General features: G+C 38.1%; 1 protein-coding gene across 1 annotated transcript in view; it reads right to left on the bottom strand.

Moving 5' to 3' along the window:
• Positions 1-17,866, bottom strand: part of LOC123249168 (phospholipid-transporting ATPase FetA-like) — a 187,612-nt gene that overhangs the window by 99,352 nt on the left and 70,394 nt on the right. Inside the window, exons 5-11 of the mRNA XM_044678159.1 lie at positions 16,862-16,975; positions 15,779-15,877; positions 9,604-9,665; positions 5,465-5,537; positions 4,898-4,968; positions 3,786-3,868; positions 3,040-3,198 (exon numbers count right to left, since the gene is read on the bottom strand). Coding sequence (XP_044534094.1) covers positions 3,040-3,198; positions 3,786-3,868; positions 4,898-4,968; positions 5,465-5,537; positions 9,604-9,665; positions 15,779-15,877; positions 16,862-16,975 — 661 coding nt within the window. The remainder of the gene's footprint in view (positions 1-3,039; positions 3,199-3,785; positions 3,869-4,897; positions 4,969-5,464; positions 5,538-9,603; positions 9,666-15,778; positions 15,878-16,861; positions 16,976-17,866) is intronic.

Raw genomic sequence — 17,866 nt, 5'->3', positions numbered from 1 at the left:
CATGTAATAACAATTTTCCACATAAGCTTTCTGAAGTTTTAAAATATAAATGTCTAGGGCAGCTGGGTAGCTCAGTGGAGTGAGAGTCAGCCCTAGAGACAGGAGGTCCTAGGTTCAAAGCCGGCCTCAGCCACTTCCCAGCTGTGTGACCCTGGGCAAGTCACTTGACCCCCATTGCCCACCCTTACCAATCTTCCACCTATGAGACAATGCACCGAAGTACAGGGGTTTAAAAAAAAAATATAAATGTCTACCTTATTCCTTTCCCTCCCCCTTCCCAGAGCTAGTAAGCAATTTGATCAGGGTCGTACATGTATTATCATGCAAAACGTATTTCCATATGGTCATTGTCATATAATGAGAATACTCATTAACCTCCAAATTAAAATTAACCCCCAAAATAAAAACCCAAATAAACTAAAGTGAAGAATAGTATACTTCGATCGACATTCTGAGTCCAATAGCTTTCTCTGGATGTGGTTAGTCTTCTTTGTCATAAGTCCCTCAGAACTGTCCTAGATCAATGTATTGCTGAGAGTAGTTAAATCTTTCACAGCTGATCAGTTCATAATACTTCTGTTACTGTGCACAATGCTCTCTTGGTTCTGCTTATTTCACTTTGTATCAGTTCATGCAGGCCTTTCCAGATATTTCTGAAATCATCCTGTTCATTATTTCTAATGGCCCAACAGTATTCTATCATCATCACTTACCAAAATTTACTCAGCCATTCTTCAATTGATGGGCATTCTCTCAATTTCCAATTCTTTGCCATCACAAAAAAGGGATGCTATAAATATTTTTGAACAAGTAGTCCCTCCTTTTTTTATCTTTTTGGGATACAGACCTAGTAGTGTGTATTACTGGAACAAAAGGTATACACAGTTTTATAGCCTTTTGGGCATAGTTACAAAATGCCCTCCAGAATGGCTGGATCGATTCACAACTCCATTAGCAATGCATCAGTGTCCCAATTTTGCTACATCTCCAACATTTATCACTTTCATTTACTGTCATATTAGCCAATCTGATAGGAGTGAGGTGGTACTGTAGAGTTGTTTTAATTTGCATTTCTCCAATCAAGATATTATTCTTTTTACAAAATTTCATTAAAAGTATATTTTCCTTTTTTTGAAATTTGAGCCTCCTGGGCCCCATAGGATTCCTTATATACCAGAAACCACAGTCAAATGAGAGTGAGATGAAGAAATTCTGACTCAATAATACCAGTGAGATTGCTTCTGTTTTCCTTCAAAGTATTACTACTTGGTAAGTGGGAATTTTGGGGGTATCAAGCATATTTATTTCACATCTTTTTGGCTCTCAGATAGGGACCTTAGAAATAAGGGCCTGTGAACCAAGAATCAGTGAAGAGGTAGCCCCAAGTATTTGACCCAGTCTACACCTGTCTTACTAAGGCTCTTTGACCCTCCTTTTCATATTGGGGTTCTACTGATGTCCCTGAGAAAAGAGAACAGAGTTCTGGACCCCACGGGGTCTCTAAAGCTATAGTGTTCTGTAGGGCATGAAGACTCTTCCTCTTAATAAATTCTCTTTCATGGTTCATGGAACATTAATTCCTGCTTATAGAATGTAAAGGAAGTGTCAAGTCCAGTTGTTCCATTATTCTGCTAAAATTAATGGATAGCCCATTCATATGAAGTACCAAGGACTTCTTCCCTTTCTCTACCACTACTTCATGGCCTGGGAAAAATCCCTGCCTCTGCCTGGAAGTGTGCTACTGATAGCTTCATATAGCAGATGTATTCCTTCCCATATGATATACAGTTGGATGGATAATACTCTAAATGGATAATAATTAGTTGGGCCCAGCATTGAAAAGGAGGAAAAGTGGGCTGAATTACCTTTGGGAAGTTCTTTTAATGACCTCAAGCTTCCTTTTTTTTTTTTTTTAAACACCAATCTTCTTCCGGTTATGTATGACTGAGCGTAAAGAAATAGGATAATTTCTTATTTTTTAAACCCTTACTTTCTGTCTTAGAATCAATACTGTGTATTCCAAGGGAGAAGAGTGGTAAGGGCTAGGCAATGGGGTTTAAGTGACTTGCCCAGGGTCACACAGCTGGGAAGTGTCTGAGGCCAGATTTGTACCTAGGACCTCCCATCTCTTGGCCTGGCTCTCAATCCACTGAGCTACCCAGCTGCCCCCAGGATAATTTCTAAAGAAGTTAAAGATCACTCAATAGACAAAAAAAACACATGGAGCTTAGGAAGACTGAAACATAATAAAAATTTCACAGAAGTAACATAAAAGGATGTTATCAGTGAAGTATATAACCAGGCAAAGAGATAGGCAACATCAAGGGACAACTAATAGAGGCTCACATATTCCACTGGTATCTATGAAATAATCAAGATTTCTAGAGATAAGCCCTTGGCATATTGAATAGATCCTTGCACAGCAGATTTAAGATAAGTCATGGACAATATCTGAATAGGACAGGCAGGCTTGGATACCTTATTACCTGCATGATTTGTATTATCTAAATCGATGAGATCACAAAATTTATAAAAGGATAATGGTCAGTATACTCTCCCCTCTTGTATGTTCTCTGTATTTTCTTTCTCATTCCTTATGTGTATACTCATGACATATGTGTTGTCTCCATTTAGATACTCCTCATGGGAACACTTTCTCTGTATGCACCCTCCACATGAATGTGCCACACAGATGTGTTCTTCTGATCTATAACTAAATATCCCCTCTCTCCATGCCTCTTCAATATGTTTACTTTTCCTTACATATTTAGAAATAGTTGAAAACATTAATGAATGGTTGGTAGGCTCAACACAAAATGATTCTAATAGAGACAGTTAGAATACTGGGAGATTTTTTTAAGACACCAGGAATTTCAGACTACCCAAAGATACACTGGGGTATATACAAATATAATATAAATAGCATAGCCTAAGTGCTCTGTTTTTGCCATCTGAAGAAAATAGTACTGACAAAACTGGCTTCATTTTAATGTTATCCTGCAAGTTATAGCTTTGGCAAAGAAATGTAATGAAACTTACCAGCATAAATCACAAGGCCATAGCACCAGTCTGTGTTCCGAATGGTGCAACCTCTTAGTAATATCTTCTCATTGTCTAAGACATAAGTCTCACCCTCATAGATCAATACCCCTGTGAATTTGTCCAGTTTGTTATTGGGAGGATCACATCTGACTTCACCTGGAGAAAAATAGCAAGGATTGAGAAAGCTCCAGTTCATGGAGGAAATTACTGTACTGAGATATGGGTACTAAGCCCGTAGGCAGAGAAATACCTATTTTCTTTCCTACATAAGTATTGGGGCAACTACACGGCACACTGAATGTCAAGCTTGGAGTCAGGATGACCTGAGTTCAAATTTTACTTCAGACACTTTCTGGCTGTGTGACCCTGGACAAGTCATGTAACCTCAGTTTCCTCATCTATAAAATGGGCTGGAGAAGGAAATGGCAAACCACTCCAATATCTTTGCCAAGAAGACCTCAAGAGGGATCATGAAGAGTTGAACATGACTGAAAGCAACAAAACAACAAAAAGTAAGTATTGCTCCTCCTCCAAACATTCGTCTTCCTCATGTAATTCCTTATTCTCTTATAAAGTTTTCTGGACATCAGAGGGAATGAATTTTGCATGTGGCATTGATCACATAGAGAGAATGAATTGTATAACAGTTCATGGAACACAATTCTACCACTATATAAAAGATCTAAATTTGAAATGATGAAATAGCCTTACAATTTCCCAAAGCAATCTAATTCTTAACTTACCTTTAAAGTTGGTCAGTTTCTCCAGGTTGTCTTCTAAGTTGCTGGTGATAACCAGGGCCTGCTTCACTTTCAAGTTGGTTTCTCTGCAGTCAAAATTACACACACACACACAAACACAAACACAGAGACATATATTAATGTATACAATATATATTGTAACTGCTAATGTGTGTGTGTGTGTGTGTGTGTGTGTGTGTGTGTACACTAAAGGAAGCTCATCCATAGGGGTGTCAGGAAATATATTGTATTTGTGAAACTAGGTCATGCTTTTGCCCTAAGACGAGCACAACCTCAGGCCTTTCCTAAGAATGAGTATACTAGATGGTTCTGAAGAGCTAAGTACTGATCCTAATGTTGTAACTCCATTAATCAGCTTCTTTTTCTGCCCATGAGCTCAAATTAAGGTAGATGGAACCAGAGATCTTAAAGAACCAGCAAAGAGAGTGCTGGAGATGGGATTTCAAAACAGATGGCAGAGTTCCCATAACAAAGCTTCGGTTCCTTAGTGGAGCACATTTAAGGGCTGAAACAACTGTATATCTGTTCAAAAAAACCTTAAGGATTCTTGCTCAATGATTAATCTGACTAAGGGAATGGGGATAGAAATAAAAACTAGAAATGCTTTTAAAAATCTCATAGACACAGAGTTGGAGAAATAGTTTGGGCAAGATTTGAAGTGTAAAAGGAATGTTGATATAGACTCAATAAATGACTTCAAAACTTTTACATTTGAGCTCTGTGAAAACAATCGCAAACTTTCCAAAATATTTTGTACATCTCCAAAAAAGTCTGGTTGTGATGCAACCTGAAAGTGCAGAGGTGACCCTGGTTCTTAAAGGGCATGCTAGGAAAGTATAAGGTCCTCCTCAAGTGGAGGAGAGGCTATAGAGGGCATTCAGTCCAATCTCTATCTGAAGCATGAATATTCTATACAGTTCTCTTGGCGAGGATACCTGGAAATACAACTTGTTTGTTTTTCAACATTACCATATTTTTTCCTAGTGAAGAGCAACCTTGTCTTGACAAATGTCAAGAAGACACCTGTGGGAGTTACAGATATCTGACATTGTTGGTTTTGTTACCCTAACCTAATCAAGATCTGGAATACTTACCCATCTAGTTCTGCAGTTTCTATGTATGTCAGACTGTAGGGCTCACTACTGGAGAGTAATAGCACATCTGCCTAAGGTTAGAGAAGGTTAAAGAACATAAGGAATAATGATAACAATAATAATCCTTCATATATGTATGGATCTTCATAGTTTTCCAAAGTAATAATATTATCTACTTGATTTTTATTTGATTTTCACAACAACTCTGTGTGAAATTAAGCAACTTGTTAATGTCATATGGCTAATAATGTCAAAGATTATAGTGGTTTTCAGAAGGATGTCATGACAAAAGATGGTGACTGCAGCTCAAAAACTTGATATACATGGCTGGTTTCCTTAGACTGGGACCTTGCCCTGTCACACTCAATCCAAATCCTCTACAAATGCCATCTCCCTATTAAAAAATCACACTTGAGTTAAAGCTGTGGCATGAAATATGGAGAAGCCAAGCTTCTTTAGAGTTGCATTAATCCCTGTTTGCTACAAGGCAAATTCTAATACAAGCAAAGATGACAGAAGAGGTAGTGAAACCAAAGGATACTGAGCTACAGAAAATATGGTACTCACCGGGACGAAATTGTTATTTTGTAGTTTTATTATATCACCCACTTGGATGTTCAACCACTTTTCTTCCTTCACCCTGCAGGAGAACAACCCTTTAAATGGCTACTCTCTGGCCTAGTTCTTGGACCAGCGGAGGCCAAGAAGCTCATGATGCTTGGAGTGGGGCAGCCTTTGTTCCTGACTTGAGTTCCAGCTTCAGGAATGACTCTAAACTCTAGTGGAGTTCTCAAGAACAATGACTCACATTTATATTGTAATCTACAGAATACTTTCTTCACAAAAGCCCTATGATATTATTATCCTTATTTTATAGATGAGGAAGTTGATGTACACAAGAATCAACAATCAGAGTCACAGAACACAACTATGACCCAAACCTATATCTTCTAACTCTGGCAATGACAAGCACCAAAGAGTTATCAATCTCCTTAAACTGATCCTAGCATCCAGTATACACTTATGGTGACTTAGTAAACATTAAAAATAATGCATATTTTTCTAAAATAGTTAATTGACATTTTCATACTCATTCTCCCACCTTTTCTTGAATAAGTGACCTGGCATTAAGATCTCTTCCTCATTTTGTGCCTCAATTTCTCTGTTAGCAAACAAAGTTAATGTACTCTCTTTCCCAAGGGAGGGCTAAGGAGAATTTCTATTTAATCCATTGACTAAAAAGCACTTTTCAAATGTAAGCAGACAGTCCTTAAGTAGGCAAAGATACCTGAGGGCCAGTCCTGGGAGTAGAAAGTAGTACTTATTTCCAAGTTTAATGCAGTCTCATTATTTACTCTACTGCTCAAGGACTCTGGATGTATATCATACAAGTTGATGATAGGGACATACCAGCTTCATTTTGCTTTCCACTAGGAACTCCTAAGAGTTCCCAAAAGGAGTGTCTGGCAGGCAAAGTCAGCTTGGAAACTAAGTAGATAGGCCTTCAAGACTAATTAGTAAATTATAAGAGATTCCATGGGTATATTGGATCTATTTCACAAGTAAATTCCTTGGCTTGGTTTTTAAGGTCTTTGACAGTCTGGTCTCACTTTTTCATCTCCCACGACTCCCCAGAATATTCCCTACACTCTGGCCAGACTGTTCTCTGACTATTCCATGTATAGACATGCTAAATTCATGCCTGCTTTTCTTGCTGTCATTCCTACTGTTTTCCTCATTTGGGATGCCTGTCTCTGCAACACTTTCTCTTTCTGCTGCATTTATCCAAATCCTATCCATACCTGAAGATCCATTTGGACTTCTACCTCTTTAATGACTCTTTTCTTTTAAACTACTCTAATTATTACTGATCTCCTTCTCTCCTGAACTCTTATGCCACTTAGAGCATACACCACATAAATTATTTGATCATATATATTATTTTATGTACCTCAGCTAGATTCTAAGCTCCTCAAAGGCAGAGTGATCACTTTATCATTTGTCTTCCCTACAGCACATGTAACAGAAGCTGAGCATTTAGGAGATATGATTAATGTGTTGAGTAGGAACAGATATGTTGATAGTTCTATGTAATTGTAATGGTGACCAACTTGTAACTGATGGTCCTTCCCTCACCTCTATCTTGAGATTGTAGTCCTCTTCTTGGCAACTTTAGTTATTGTCTGCAGAGTCTGTCTGTTATTGTTTGGCTCTTCTGATGCCTACCATCTCTAAGTATCACTCATTAGAATTAGATTAATTTTTCTGCTACAGGGTGTCCTCAGAATACCCAATACCACAACATCCATAGATGTTGCATTTCAGAATATAATCTATACACCGGTCCCTCTCTCTGAGGTGGTTATTGCCCATAACCTTCCCACAAGGGCACTTGTGCCCAATATAATTTCCTTCTCTGTGAAAGAGTGCTGTCACAATTGATATTACAATAATGTTGGAAGATTGAACTGCATTGATGAGGACCCTGTCCTTTCCTTTAAGGTCTTATTTAGGGAGTGTCAGAGGTGAAAAGACTGTTCAAGAAGCCAAATAAACTGTTTGTAGCATGATTAGATCTCACTAGGTAGCAGGTCTTAAAATACAGGAATCTTATGGCTCTATGGACTTTCTGTTTGGTCTGGAACTTAATGGAGTTTTTTATATCTGTATATACATATGTGTATATATATATATATATATGCATATAGCTTCAAGGATGTTGAGGAGATACTATCAATGGTCCACCTGAAATGCACCTCCCCCCAAATTTATACCTGTCAAAATCATATTCCTCCTTTATAACACAAACTCGTATATATTTATATAGAGAGAGAAATCAAGTTAAACTTGGCCTAACCGTATTTTTTGAACTCCTCTTATTTTATATATGTGTTTCTGTATATATGTGAATACATATTGATATGTTTGTATATGCATTTGTGTGTTTGGAGTGTGTATGTATATGAGTCCTTCCACATATCCCAGAATTATTATAAGCAAATCTGAGCCGAAAGTGGTCAATAAATTCAGCTATTTACATGGAATGCTATCCAGCAGCATGATGGCCTGCTATGTTAATATATTAAATGTAATTATAAAATCAATTGCATATAAATACATTTACATAAAATAATATTTATATGTTAGATATTATATTACTATAAACATTTATATATAATACATATATATATATAATACATATATATATATATATATCAGGTCATCAAGCACCATGATATATAGATAGCATTCTATGAAAATAGCTGAATTTATCTACCACTTTCTATTCATACTTGCTCATGACAGTTCAGCACTATGATTAAGGGGCTCATTGAGATAGGATGACCCATAACCTACATAGAATGCTAAAGCTAGAAGTAGTTTTAGAGGTTGTCATCTGGCCTTGCCCACCTCATTTTAGAAACAATACCAAATCATAGAGGTGTAGTGACCTATTCATCATTATAAAGCTAATAGGTGACAGATCATGGACTAGATTCCAGGGTAAATGACTTCTGGGCTAGTATTCTTTGCATTACATCATGCTGCCTTCTTCAGGATTAACCTCACTATTCTGCATCTGAAAAGCAGTCACTAGGTTCTGTCATGACTTCTTCCTATGTACTATTAGAGAGGCCTTGCCTGCAATACCAAACTTCCTGAATAGGCACCTTAGGATTTTTAGATGTCTTCTTTATTTCTTGAATTGAAAGGGTTTTCCAGAAGGAATTCTAAGACCAACCTCCAGATTACACGTTATTAATTCCAGTTTGGTAGCATTGAAGACAAGGAATAATTTTAGGTCTACTTCCCAAGACTGTTTTCCACCAAGGAAATTAGTACAAGAGTCAGATAGCCCTGACCAACAGGAAGAAACCACAGATTTCTCTTGTGGTGCCTAGAAATCCATACTGCTGGGAATGGAATTCAAACTCTGATGATACTTAGAATCTATATGACTCAGAACCAGCTAGTAACACAAATCCTTCTAAAAGCTGTTGAGAAAATACCAAAGGTCCCCCTCCTGAAATGTACCTCCCCCAAATCTCCACCTTTTAAATGAGACTCCTCCAACTCAAATGCTACCTTTTCCATTCCAAAGATTCCTTTCTCCACAATCAGAAGGCAAACTATCTTCTCTGGCAGCCCATAGTACATTATTTTTCCCTCTTGAAGTATTTATTCAGGGTATTCCAAGTCTTAGGCAGTTAGGTGGCACAGTGGATGGAGTGCTATTCCCAGAGTCTGGAAGACCTAAGTTTAAATCTAGCCTTAGACATTTACTCTGTAATATTTAATACTCTGTACACATGTGTGGAATATTACTGTTAAAAACTGCCAGGTATTGCTATTGGGGGCAATTATGCTAATGATCATACATTTAGAGCTAGAAGAGACCTTAGAGTCTAACTCTTTTATTTAACATGTGAGAAAATTGAAACACAGAGTGGTTAATTGATTTGCTGAGGCTTAAATAGTCTAATTTCAGGAACTGAACTCACATCTTGCTGACTCTAAGTCCAATAATTTATCCACTATGCTACCTAGCTGCTTGGACCTGTTATTCCTCTAAGGCCAGAACCCACAAAATATAACTAACACAGTAAGCTTATCCAACATTGTCACTTTTCCCAGAAATACTTATCCCCATTTTTCCCACCTCTCGGTCCCTTCAATCCAAGTTGAGCTCTTCCACAAGCACTTACATGCCATTCACTATCACCAGGACAGGTCGATTGTTGACTTGTTTGTCATTTTTGTGCCGAAACTATTAACATAAAAGAAAAATGTTTTTTTTTTAAAATGGGTAAAGTTTTAGTAAAAGAATGAGAGGAACCCCTCCCAGAAACAGTTCCATGAGATAAAAAAATGTTCTGGACATTTGCCAAAAGTTAAAAATCTATTCCCATACTACTACTTTTAAAGTTATGCTTCTAAACTTCTTGTTTGAGAAAACACTTACCTCAGGAATATTGATCAGAGACGAGAATTATGCAGTGAAAAGGAAAGCAATGTAGTACCTTCTTTCCACATGATGGGCTGGATCTGTTCATGACAGGGCCCTACTCTTTCCCATAAGAGTCCCATGGGATATTTCTGTTATCTCCCAACCCTCACACACCAGTGGAAAGCATAAACATAACCATTAGGCCTAGCTTACCAAATGATATGTGAATGAAATATGTAAGGTCTTTCAGATGACCAGGGATATAGTCAAATACTAGAAATATCTGCAGGAGGAAGATTCAGTCTTCTCCATCAATGATACTGAGGCAGATGTATCAAACCCAGCTTTACTGAATAATATGTCTCCAAATAATCCTGGAACCTAAACATAACAATCTATATACTTTTTCCTTAAAAATTCCCTGAAGGGGCAGCTTGGTGGCTCAATGATTAAAGAGCCAGATCAAGAGACAAGAGATCCTGGTTCAAATCTGGCCTCAGATTCTTACTAGTTCTGTGTTCACTTAATTTACTTACAGTTTCCTTCTTTATATTCAAGTCTTTCACCCATTCTGAATTTATCTAAACCTAATCTCTCCCATATTGTTTTCCAATTTTCCCAGCAGTTTTTGTCAAATAGTGGATTTTTGTCCCAAAAGTTGGGCTCTTTGGGTTTATCATACACTGTCTTGCTGATGTCACTTACCCTGATCCTCCCTTCTGTCTCTTAGTTAGTACCATATTGTTTTGATGACTGCTGCTTTATAGTATAGCTTAATATCTGGTACTTCTAAGCCACCTTCCTTCACATTTTTTTTTCATTATTTCCCTTGATATTCTTGATCTTTTGTTCTTCCAAATAAACTTTGTTGTAGTTTTTTCTAATTCAGTAAAAAAGTTTTTTGGTAGTTTGATAGGTATGGCGCTAAATAGGTAAATTAATTTGGGTAGAATGGTCATTTTTATTATGTTAGCTCATCCTACCCATAAGCACTCAAAGTTTTTCCAATTGTTTAGATCTAGTTTTAATTGTTTGGAAATTGTTTTGTAGTTTTGTTCGTATAATTCCTGTATTTGTTTTGGTAGATAGATTCCTAAGTATTTTATATTGTCTAGGGTGATTTTAAATGGTGTTTCTCTTTCTACCTCTTGCTGCTCTAGTGTGTTGGAAATGTATAGAAATGCTGATTTATGTGCATTTATTTTGTATCCTGCAACTTTACTAAAGTTGTTGATTATTTCTACTAGCTTTTTAGTTGATTCTCTAGGATTTTTTAAGTAGACCATCATATCATCTGCAAAGAGTGATAGCTTAGTCTCCTCATTGCCTATTTTAATACCTTCAATTTCTTTTTCTTCTCTAATTGCTACTGCTAGTGTTTCTAGTACAATGTTAAATAATAGAGGTGATAATGGGCGTCCTTGTTTCACACCTGATCTTATTGGAAAGGCTTCTAATTTATCCCCATTGCATATGATGCTTGTTGATGGTTTAAGATATATACTGTTTATTATACTTGTCAGATCTCTGGGAGAGGAAAGATTTTAAAACCAAGCAAGTGTTAGAAAAAATTACAAAATGTAAAATAAATAATTTTGATTATATTAAATTAAAAAGGTTTTGTACAAACAAAAACAATGCAACCAAAATCAGAAGGGAAACAACAAACTGGGAAAAAATCTTTATAAAAAAAATTTTGACAGAGGTCTAATTACTCAAACATACAAGGAGCTAAATCAATTGTATAAAAAAATCAAGCCATTCCCCAATTGATAAATGGGCAAGGGACATGAATAGGCAATTTTCAGATAAAGAAATCAAAAGTATCAATAAGCACATGAGAAAGTGTTCTAAATCTCTAATAATTAGAGAAATGCAAATGAAAACAACTCTGAGGTACCACCTCACACCTAGCAGATTGGCTAAAATGATTAGCAGGAGAGAGTAATGAATGTTGGAGGGGATGTAGCAAAATTGGGACATGAATGCATTGCTGGTGGAGTTGTGAACTGATCCATCCATTCTGGATGGCAATTTGGAATTATGCCCAAAGAGCGATAAAAGAATGCCTGCCCTTTGATCCAGCCATACCATTGCCATGTTTGTACCCCAAAGAGATCACAGATAAAAAGACTTGTACAAAAATAATTATAGCTGTGCTCTTTGTGGTGGCAAAAAACTGGAAAGCAAGGGTATGCCCTTCAATTGGGGAATGGCTGAATAAATTGTGTTGGTGATGGAATACTATTGTGCTCAAAGGAATAATAAACTGAAGGAATTCCATGTGAACTGGAAAGACCTCCAGGAATTGATGCAGAGTGAAAGGAGCAGAGCCAGAAGAATGCTGTACACAGAGACTGATACATTGTGGTAAAATCGAATGTAACGGATGTCTGTACTAGCAGCAATGCAGTGACCTAAGACAATTCTGCGGGATTTATGGATAAGAATGCTGTCCACATTCAGAGGAAGAACTACAGGAGAGGAAACACAGAAGAAAAACAACTGCTTGAACACTTGGGTTGATGAGGACATGACTGGGGATATAGACCTGAAAGGACCACACCAATGTAACTATCAATAATATGTAAATAAGTCTTGACTGACAATACATGTTAAAACCAGTGGAAATGTGAGTTAGCAATGGGGGGAGGAGCTTGAGGGGGTGAAGGGTAAAGTAAAAACATGAATTATATAACCATGGAAAAATCTAAAAATAAAAAATTAATAAAAAAAAAGATAAAAGAGATTCTTACTAGTTGTGAGACCCAGGGCAATTCACTTAACCCCAGCTACCCAGCTCTTACCACTCTTTTGCCTTAGAACCAATACTTAATACTGATTTTAAAACAGAAGGTAAAGGTTTAAAAAAATAAAAGAAAAAAAACTCTCTGATAACTTCCAGATATAGTGCTAACAGTCAACAGAATAGTCAAAAGGGAGATAGAGAGCAAGAATAAGAGATCAGGACATAGAATTTGAGAGCTAGAAGGGACAGAAGAGCTCATTTAGTCTAACTCTTCCATTTTTCAATTGAAGAAAGGACTAGAGAAGTGGTGAATTGATTAGATCAGTTTAAGTTAGTTAGTGGAAGACTAGGGGCATCTTCCTGTTTTCAGACTGTTCCTTTTTCCACTATTCCTCACAGGGAAGAAGGGTGGAGGACAGAGGAAGAAGATCTTAAAAGGAAAAAAAAACAAAAGAAGATGAAATAGGAGGAGGGAGGAATAGGAGACAGAGAGAGAACAAGTGGAGTGGAGATGTAGAGGCCTGGTGATAAAATCAGATTAGAGTGAGGGAGAATAATAAGGAATAGATGAAAGAAAGTCTAGAGACAAATTTCAAAGGCAGGAGAAGGGAAGCACAAAGGGACCAGATTTTTTTTTTTAAACCCTTTACTTCTGTGTATTGGCTCATAGGTGGAAGAGTGCTAAGGGTGGGCAATGGGGGTCAAGTGACTTGTCCAGGGTCACACAGCTGGAAAGTGTCTGAGGCAGGATTTGAACCTAGGACTCCCGTCTCTAGGCCTGGCTCTCAATCCACTGAGCTACCCAGCTGCCCCAAGGGACCAGATTTTGAAGGGTGGTGCTTGGGAATTTCTTCCTATATTTTGCAATTCACTTTAGGTCTTCAACATTGTCATAGTGGTTTTTCAAGTTCAACACTGTCTTGGGCTGTAATATTTACCAAGTCTACATTTGACATTTCTGAGCACATACACTTAGTAAATAGAGCCCAATGTCATATCAGAGAGTTGTTTCCTCTGTGATTTGAGAAGGACAGGTGTGATAATGGCCCAGTGACCCTGTTATCTCTGATGTATTTACATGGGAAAAATATCCTGGGTTCTAACCCCTATAGAAGGAAATACTAAGACTTTACAATCATACACCTACAGGGATAGAGAAGGATAAAACCTCTCAATTACTGCTGGTGTACGAGATCTCCAAGATCTCTGACTCTGTCCCAATTCCTTGAGCTGTTAACTCAATGCCATGACAATACGATCACTCTGCCTTCCAAATAACTAAGTAAGCCAGCATAAGGCCTAGCTCTGATATTGCCTTAAATAGTTTTGTTCCTAATGAGTAATTTGGAGTTGCTTTAGCTGTGCCCTGGCTCTCAATGTATCTCCAAATGTGGGGAATTTATTAATCTTACTTCTAAACTAACCTCTAGAGACACTGTCTTTTCACAGGGTTCCTGTTGAGGCAAACTATTGCCTTCCATAGACAGACATCTCCTTCACCCTCTACCTGCTTCACTGCTTCTGAGATTATAACTTGGGTTGCTTTTTCCATTCGTTGGAGGCTGCTTTTCCTGTCATGCTTGCAGTTTTCTTCCTTCTTCCACTTTGGTGATCTTTCCCTCTTGTTTCCAAATTGCTACCTGTAGTCACTTCTCAGTCACTGTTACACACTAGTACTGGGGAGGAATAGCACTGCCTTGTCCCTCTCTACCTGGAGCTAGTCCAGGGGAATGGGGAAGTGGGGGGTGGGGGTGGAGCAAAGATGGTGGCTTAGTAGCAGCAAAAGCTGAAACCACTTTGACAATCCTTCCAAACCTAGAGCTAGGTCACAAACACTCAAGCATACAGTTTTAAGAGACCAGGTGAGCTGCCTTTCTGACATAGTGAGGTTGAATTGGCTTATAAGGGCCATCCTCCCATAGAGCATGCACAAAGTTGACATTCCTGGTTCCAGGGATGGAATTTTGGGATTACAGTCATGTGTGACTCAGGGCTAAAGGACTACAGTTTGAGAGGGGGATAAAGAGTCCCTTTATTAGCTAGAGAGCTGGAAGAGATGATGACTCAAAAGATGTACAAAGGGGGATCAATTGCCTAGTTCCTTTGCCTCTATCTACCTTTCTGGCTGTGAATCTGAGTCAGGACAGTTTCAAGATGCTTCCCAAGAGGGTGCTGGGGATAAGGGTGATTTGCCATTATTCTTCTACCCTGTTCTCCAACTGGCTGTAAGAACATGATATCTAACAAGTCATAGTTGGAAAACTGTCATGAAAAGCATATTTCATGCCTAGACAAGCCTTGACCTGGATTTGGCTGCCTTTTATATGTTTATTTTTTCCTGATATTAAGTGAATGGGTTTCCTAAGTTGGACACAGTAGTAGTAGGCCTGTTGGCAGCCTTGGGATTTTGAAAGGTAAAGATGTCACAGGTCCTATTAAATTGAAGTCGGCTGGTGGTAGGGGAAGCTTCTGCATCAGAGAGGCTGGTCACTGACAAGAATATTAGCTGGAGCTTGCACATTTTAGAAGAAGACATGTACTAAGAGTTCTTTGGTCAGTCCAGAGCCAAGGAAAATATAAAATACTTAATTAGCAGTCCTAAAAATTGCCTTATATTTCATAAGTTATAAGTATCAGCTCCTCAGCAGACTGTAATAACAGTTGTAACTTACTGGATTTTGTTATGTTAATACATACTTGGAGCCTTTTATGAGTAGGATTTTGTGTGTGTGTGTGTGTGTGTGTGTGTGTGTGTGTGTGTAGGAATACACTTGTCCCATACCTGAATTGTATTGTACAATGAGTACCTTTAATTTTAAGTTCCCCCTTTGGGAGAGACCCTAGATTTAACCTAAGCTGTAAGTAAAATCATCCCTGAGGTTCCAGGTGGAGGATTTTAAATGGGGTGATGAGGGAGACAAAAGGGAGTCCTTTCTCAATAAAGGTCAGGCTCCACAGGACTATACTCAATAAAAACTACATGTCCAGGAACAAAACTGGTAGCAGCAGAGTATTCTAGCCCCTGTGGGCCTCAAGGTTAAACTAGGAAAAGGTGCCTAAGAAAGAAAGAAGAAGAAGTTGGGTCTTGAGCTAGTTTTTCTCCCCTACAATTCTAAAAAGTATTTTTTGCCCGCCTGATTTGGAATGCTCAAGAGAAAACAAGAGGCCCAATAAGCCGCCTCACCATGTCATCAATGGCATCCTTCACTCCTGTCATGGAAAGCACTAATGCCAGGGGGATCACCGTTGTATACCAAACCAAAGATGATATCTGTGGAATAAGCTACAAGAGAAAAAGGGAGGATACCTTGTGTTAGAAAGTGAGAAAAGTAAGATAGGGAAGAACACATTTTAGGATTATGGATTAAATCATACTTTCACAAGGACTATGGAGATTCGAGGTCTGCCAGCACAGAACACCCTAATTATGTACAAATACAACTAAAATAAAGAGGAAAATAAAGGAGAATAAAGAGAAGAAGGTATTGTAGGTAGCTACTAAAATTGCTGTGTGGGTGTTTGCTCCAATTTGGGCAACTAAATGTTAGCTTCTTTCATTGAGTGAATGGAGAGAGACAGCACAGAAAAAAACCTTAAATACTCTAGGCCAGGTTTGAAGTATAATGTGGGGAAGAGAAAAATTAGGGGGGAAAAGTTGGGGAAGTTTGTCACTAGTTTGTAAAGAATGCTAACCTTTATTTTTTGTTCTTTTTTTCTCTTTCTTGTACCTCCTGCCTAGATAGTTATCTTGTACCCACCTTGGAAGTGTCATTGACTCTAGGACCTTAGTGGGCTAGTTTACTGCTGCTGGGCCCTACAGTAGGGCTATATGCAGGAATTGTGTACCAAAAGGAGTCCAGAAATATTTATAGAAACATAAAAATGCAAGCAATAGTAGGTAAAGGAGTTTTCAGGTGGAGACATCCCTAAAAGGAACACTTCTGTCCAAAGTCCCAATATATTTATGGCCCTGAGAGTTAAACTTTATTACTCTTAAAGGCCTGATGATGGTCAGTGGCTTAGGCTGGTGGCACCGCTTTCTTCACTTTAGTTGTGGCCAGACTCATGCTAGCCCAATCTGACCATAGTTGCTCCCAAGAACTGGCCTTAAATCCATGCATATCACTTGTTTCCCAGTTTCCCCCTGTTTAAACTTATCCAGATAGGAAAGAAATATTTTGATTTCCCTTTGAAGATCTTATTGGAAAAATGTTATTTGAAAAACAAACCCCAAACACAAATCACTGAAAAAGCATTCACCAAATACCTGTAGGAACAGCAAGAAGAGGAAATATGCGTTTGCTACTCTCTGGAACTGTTCAAATAGATTCAAGGGCAGAAATGTGAAGAAATTGTATTTTGCTGTCTTGATGGCATTGTTCTGCAGGAACCAAAACAAACAAATGAGCAAACTACATTGCTATGTATAAAAAAGTGAGATGTATCTCCTCAAGGATGGATTTTCCCTCTAGAGTTACTCCTCATTGCTTTTTCTCTTCTTGCCCCCTTCCACAGATTATATAACCTCTAAGCCACAACAAAAAGCAATGGAAAAGAGGACTACAGCATAAATTAACTCTTGGAAAGATGTGCTCTTATTTAGCTGACATCGAAGCACTGCTAAAGGCAGGAGCTTATTCTTTTCCCTGTCATCTCCTATCTCAATTGGGGTCCCTTGGAACCCCAGAAGGTTTGACCAGTAGGCTGGTAAGGATAAAGTCTATTTTGTGGTAGCAGCATATGTCTTTGACCAAGGTCTATGCTTTTCTGCCTGATAATACTACAATTGAAAGATACTTCTCCTAATCCCTCATTTCCAGATATAATTCTAGCCAACTAACCTGCTTGATGCTTCCTTCCATAGAATCAGAATCCTTCAGCAAGCTCTTTAAAAATTTTCATACCCTAGAACTCCCTCTTAGCCATGTTTCTCTGCATGGGTAGTAGTAGTTGGTATTATTGGCCATAACATTAAGTCTGTTCTAGCCCTCTCCTATAGAGCTCTTTCACCTGAGAAATCTTACTTCTTTTGCCTTTACTTCCTGTCTCTACTTCTAAGCAATTTTCAGGGCTCCAAAGACAAATGTTCTCATACTCTCTAACCTCATAAAAATAATGCCAATTCTATGACTATACCAACTCCACCAGAGGGTGATTGGAAGAAGATTTGAAACCTGTATTAGTATGTGATACTTAGAAAGGAAAGTGGTGATTACTAGAGGAAAAATGGGTTCACTAAGAACATGAAATCAGTTTCACAGTGTTCTTTCTC

The sequence above is a fragment of the Gracilinanus agilis genome, chromosome 1 (assembly GCF_016433145.1).
Source record: "Gracilinanus agilis isolate LMUSP501 chromosome 1, AgileGrace, whole genome shotgun sequence".
In the NCBI taxonomy this organism is placed as follows: domain Eukaryota; kingdom Metazoa; phylum Chordata; class Mammalia; order Didelphimorphia; family Didelphidae; genus Gracilinanus; species Gracilinanus agilis.
This window is presented reverse-complemented; position numbering and strand designations above follow the sequence as displayed.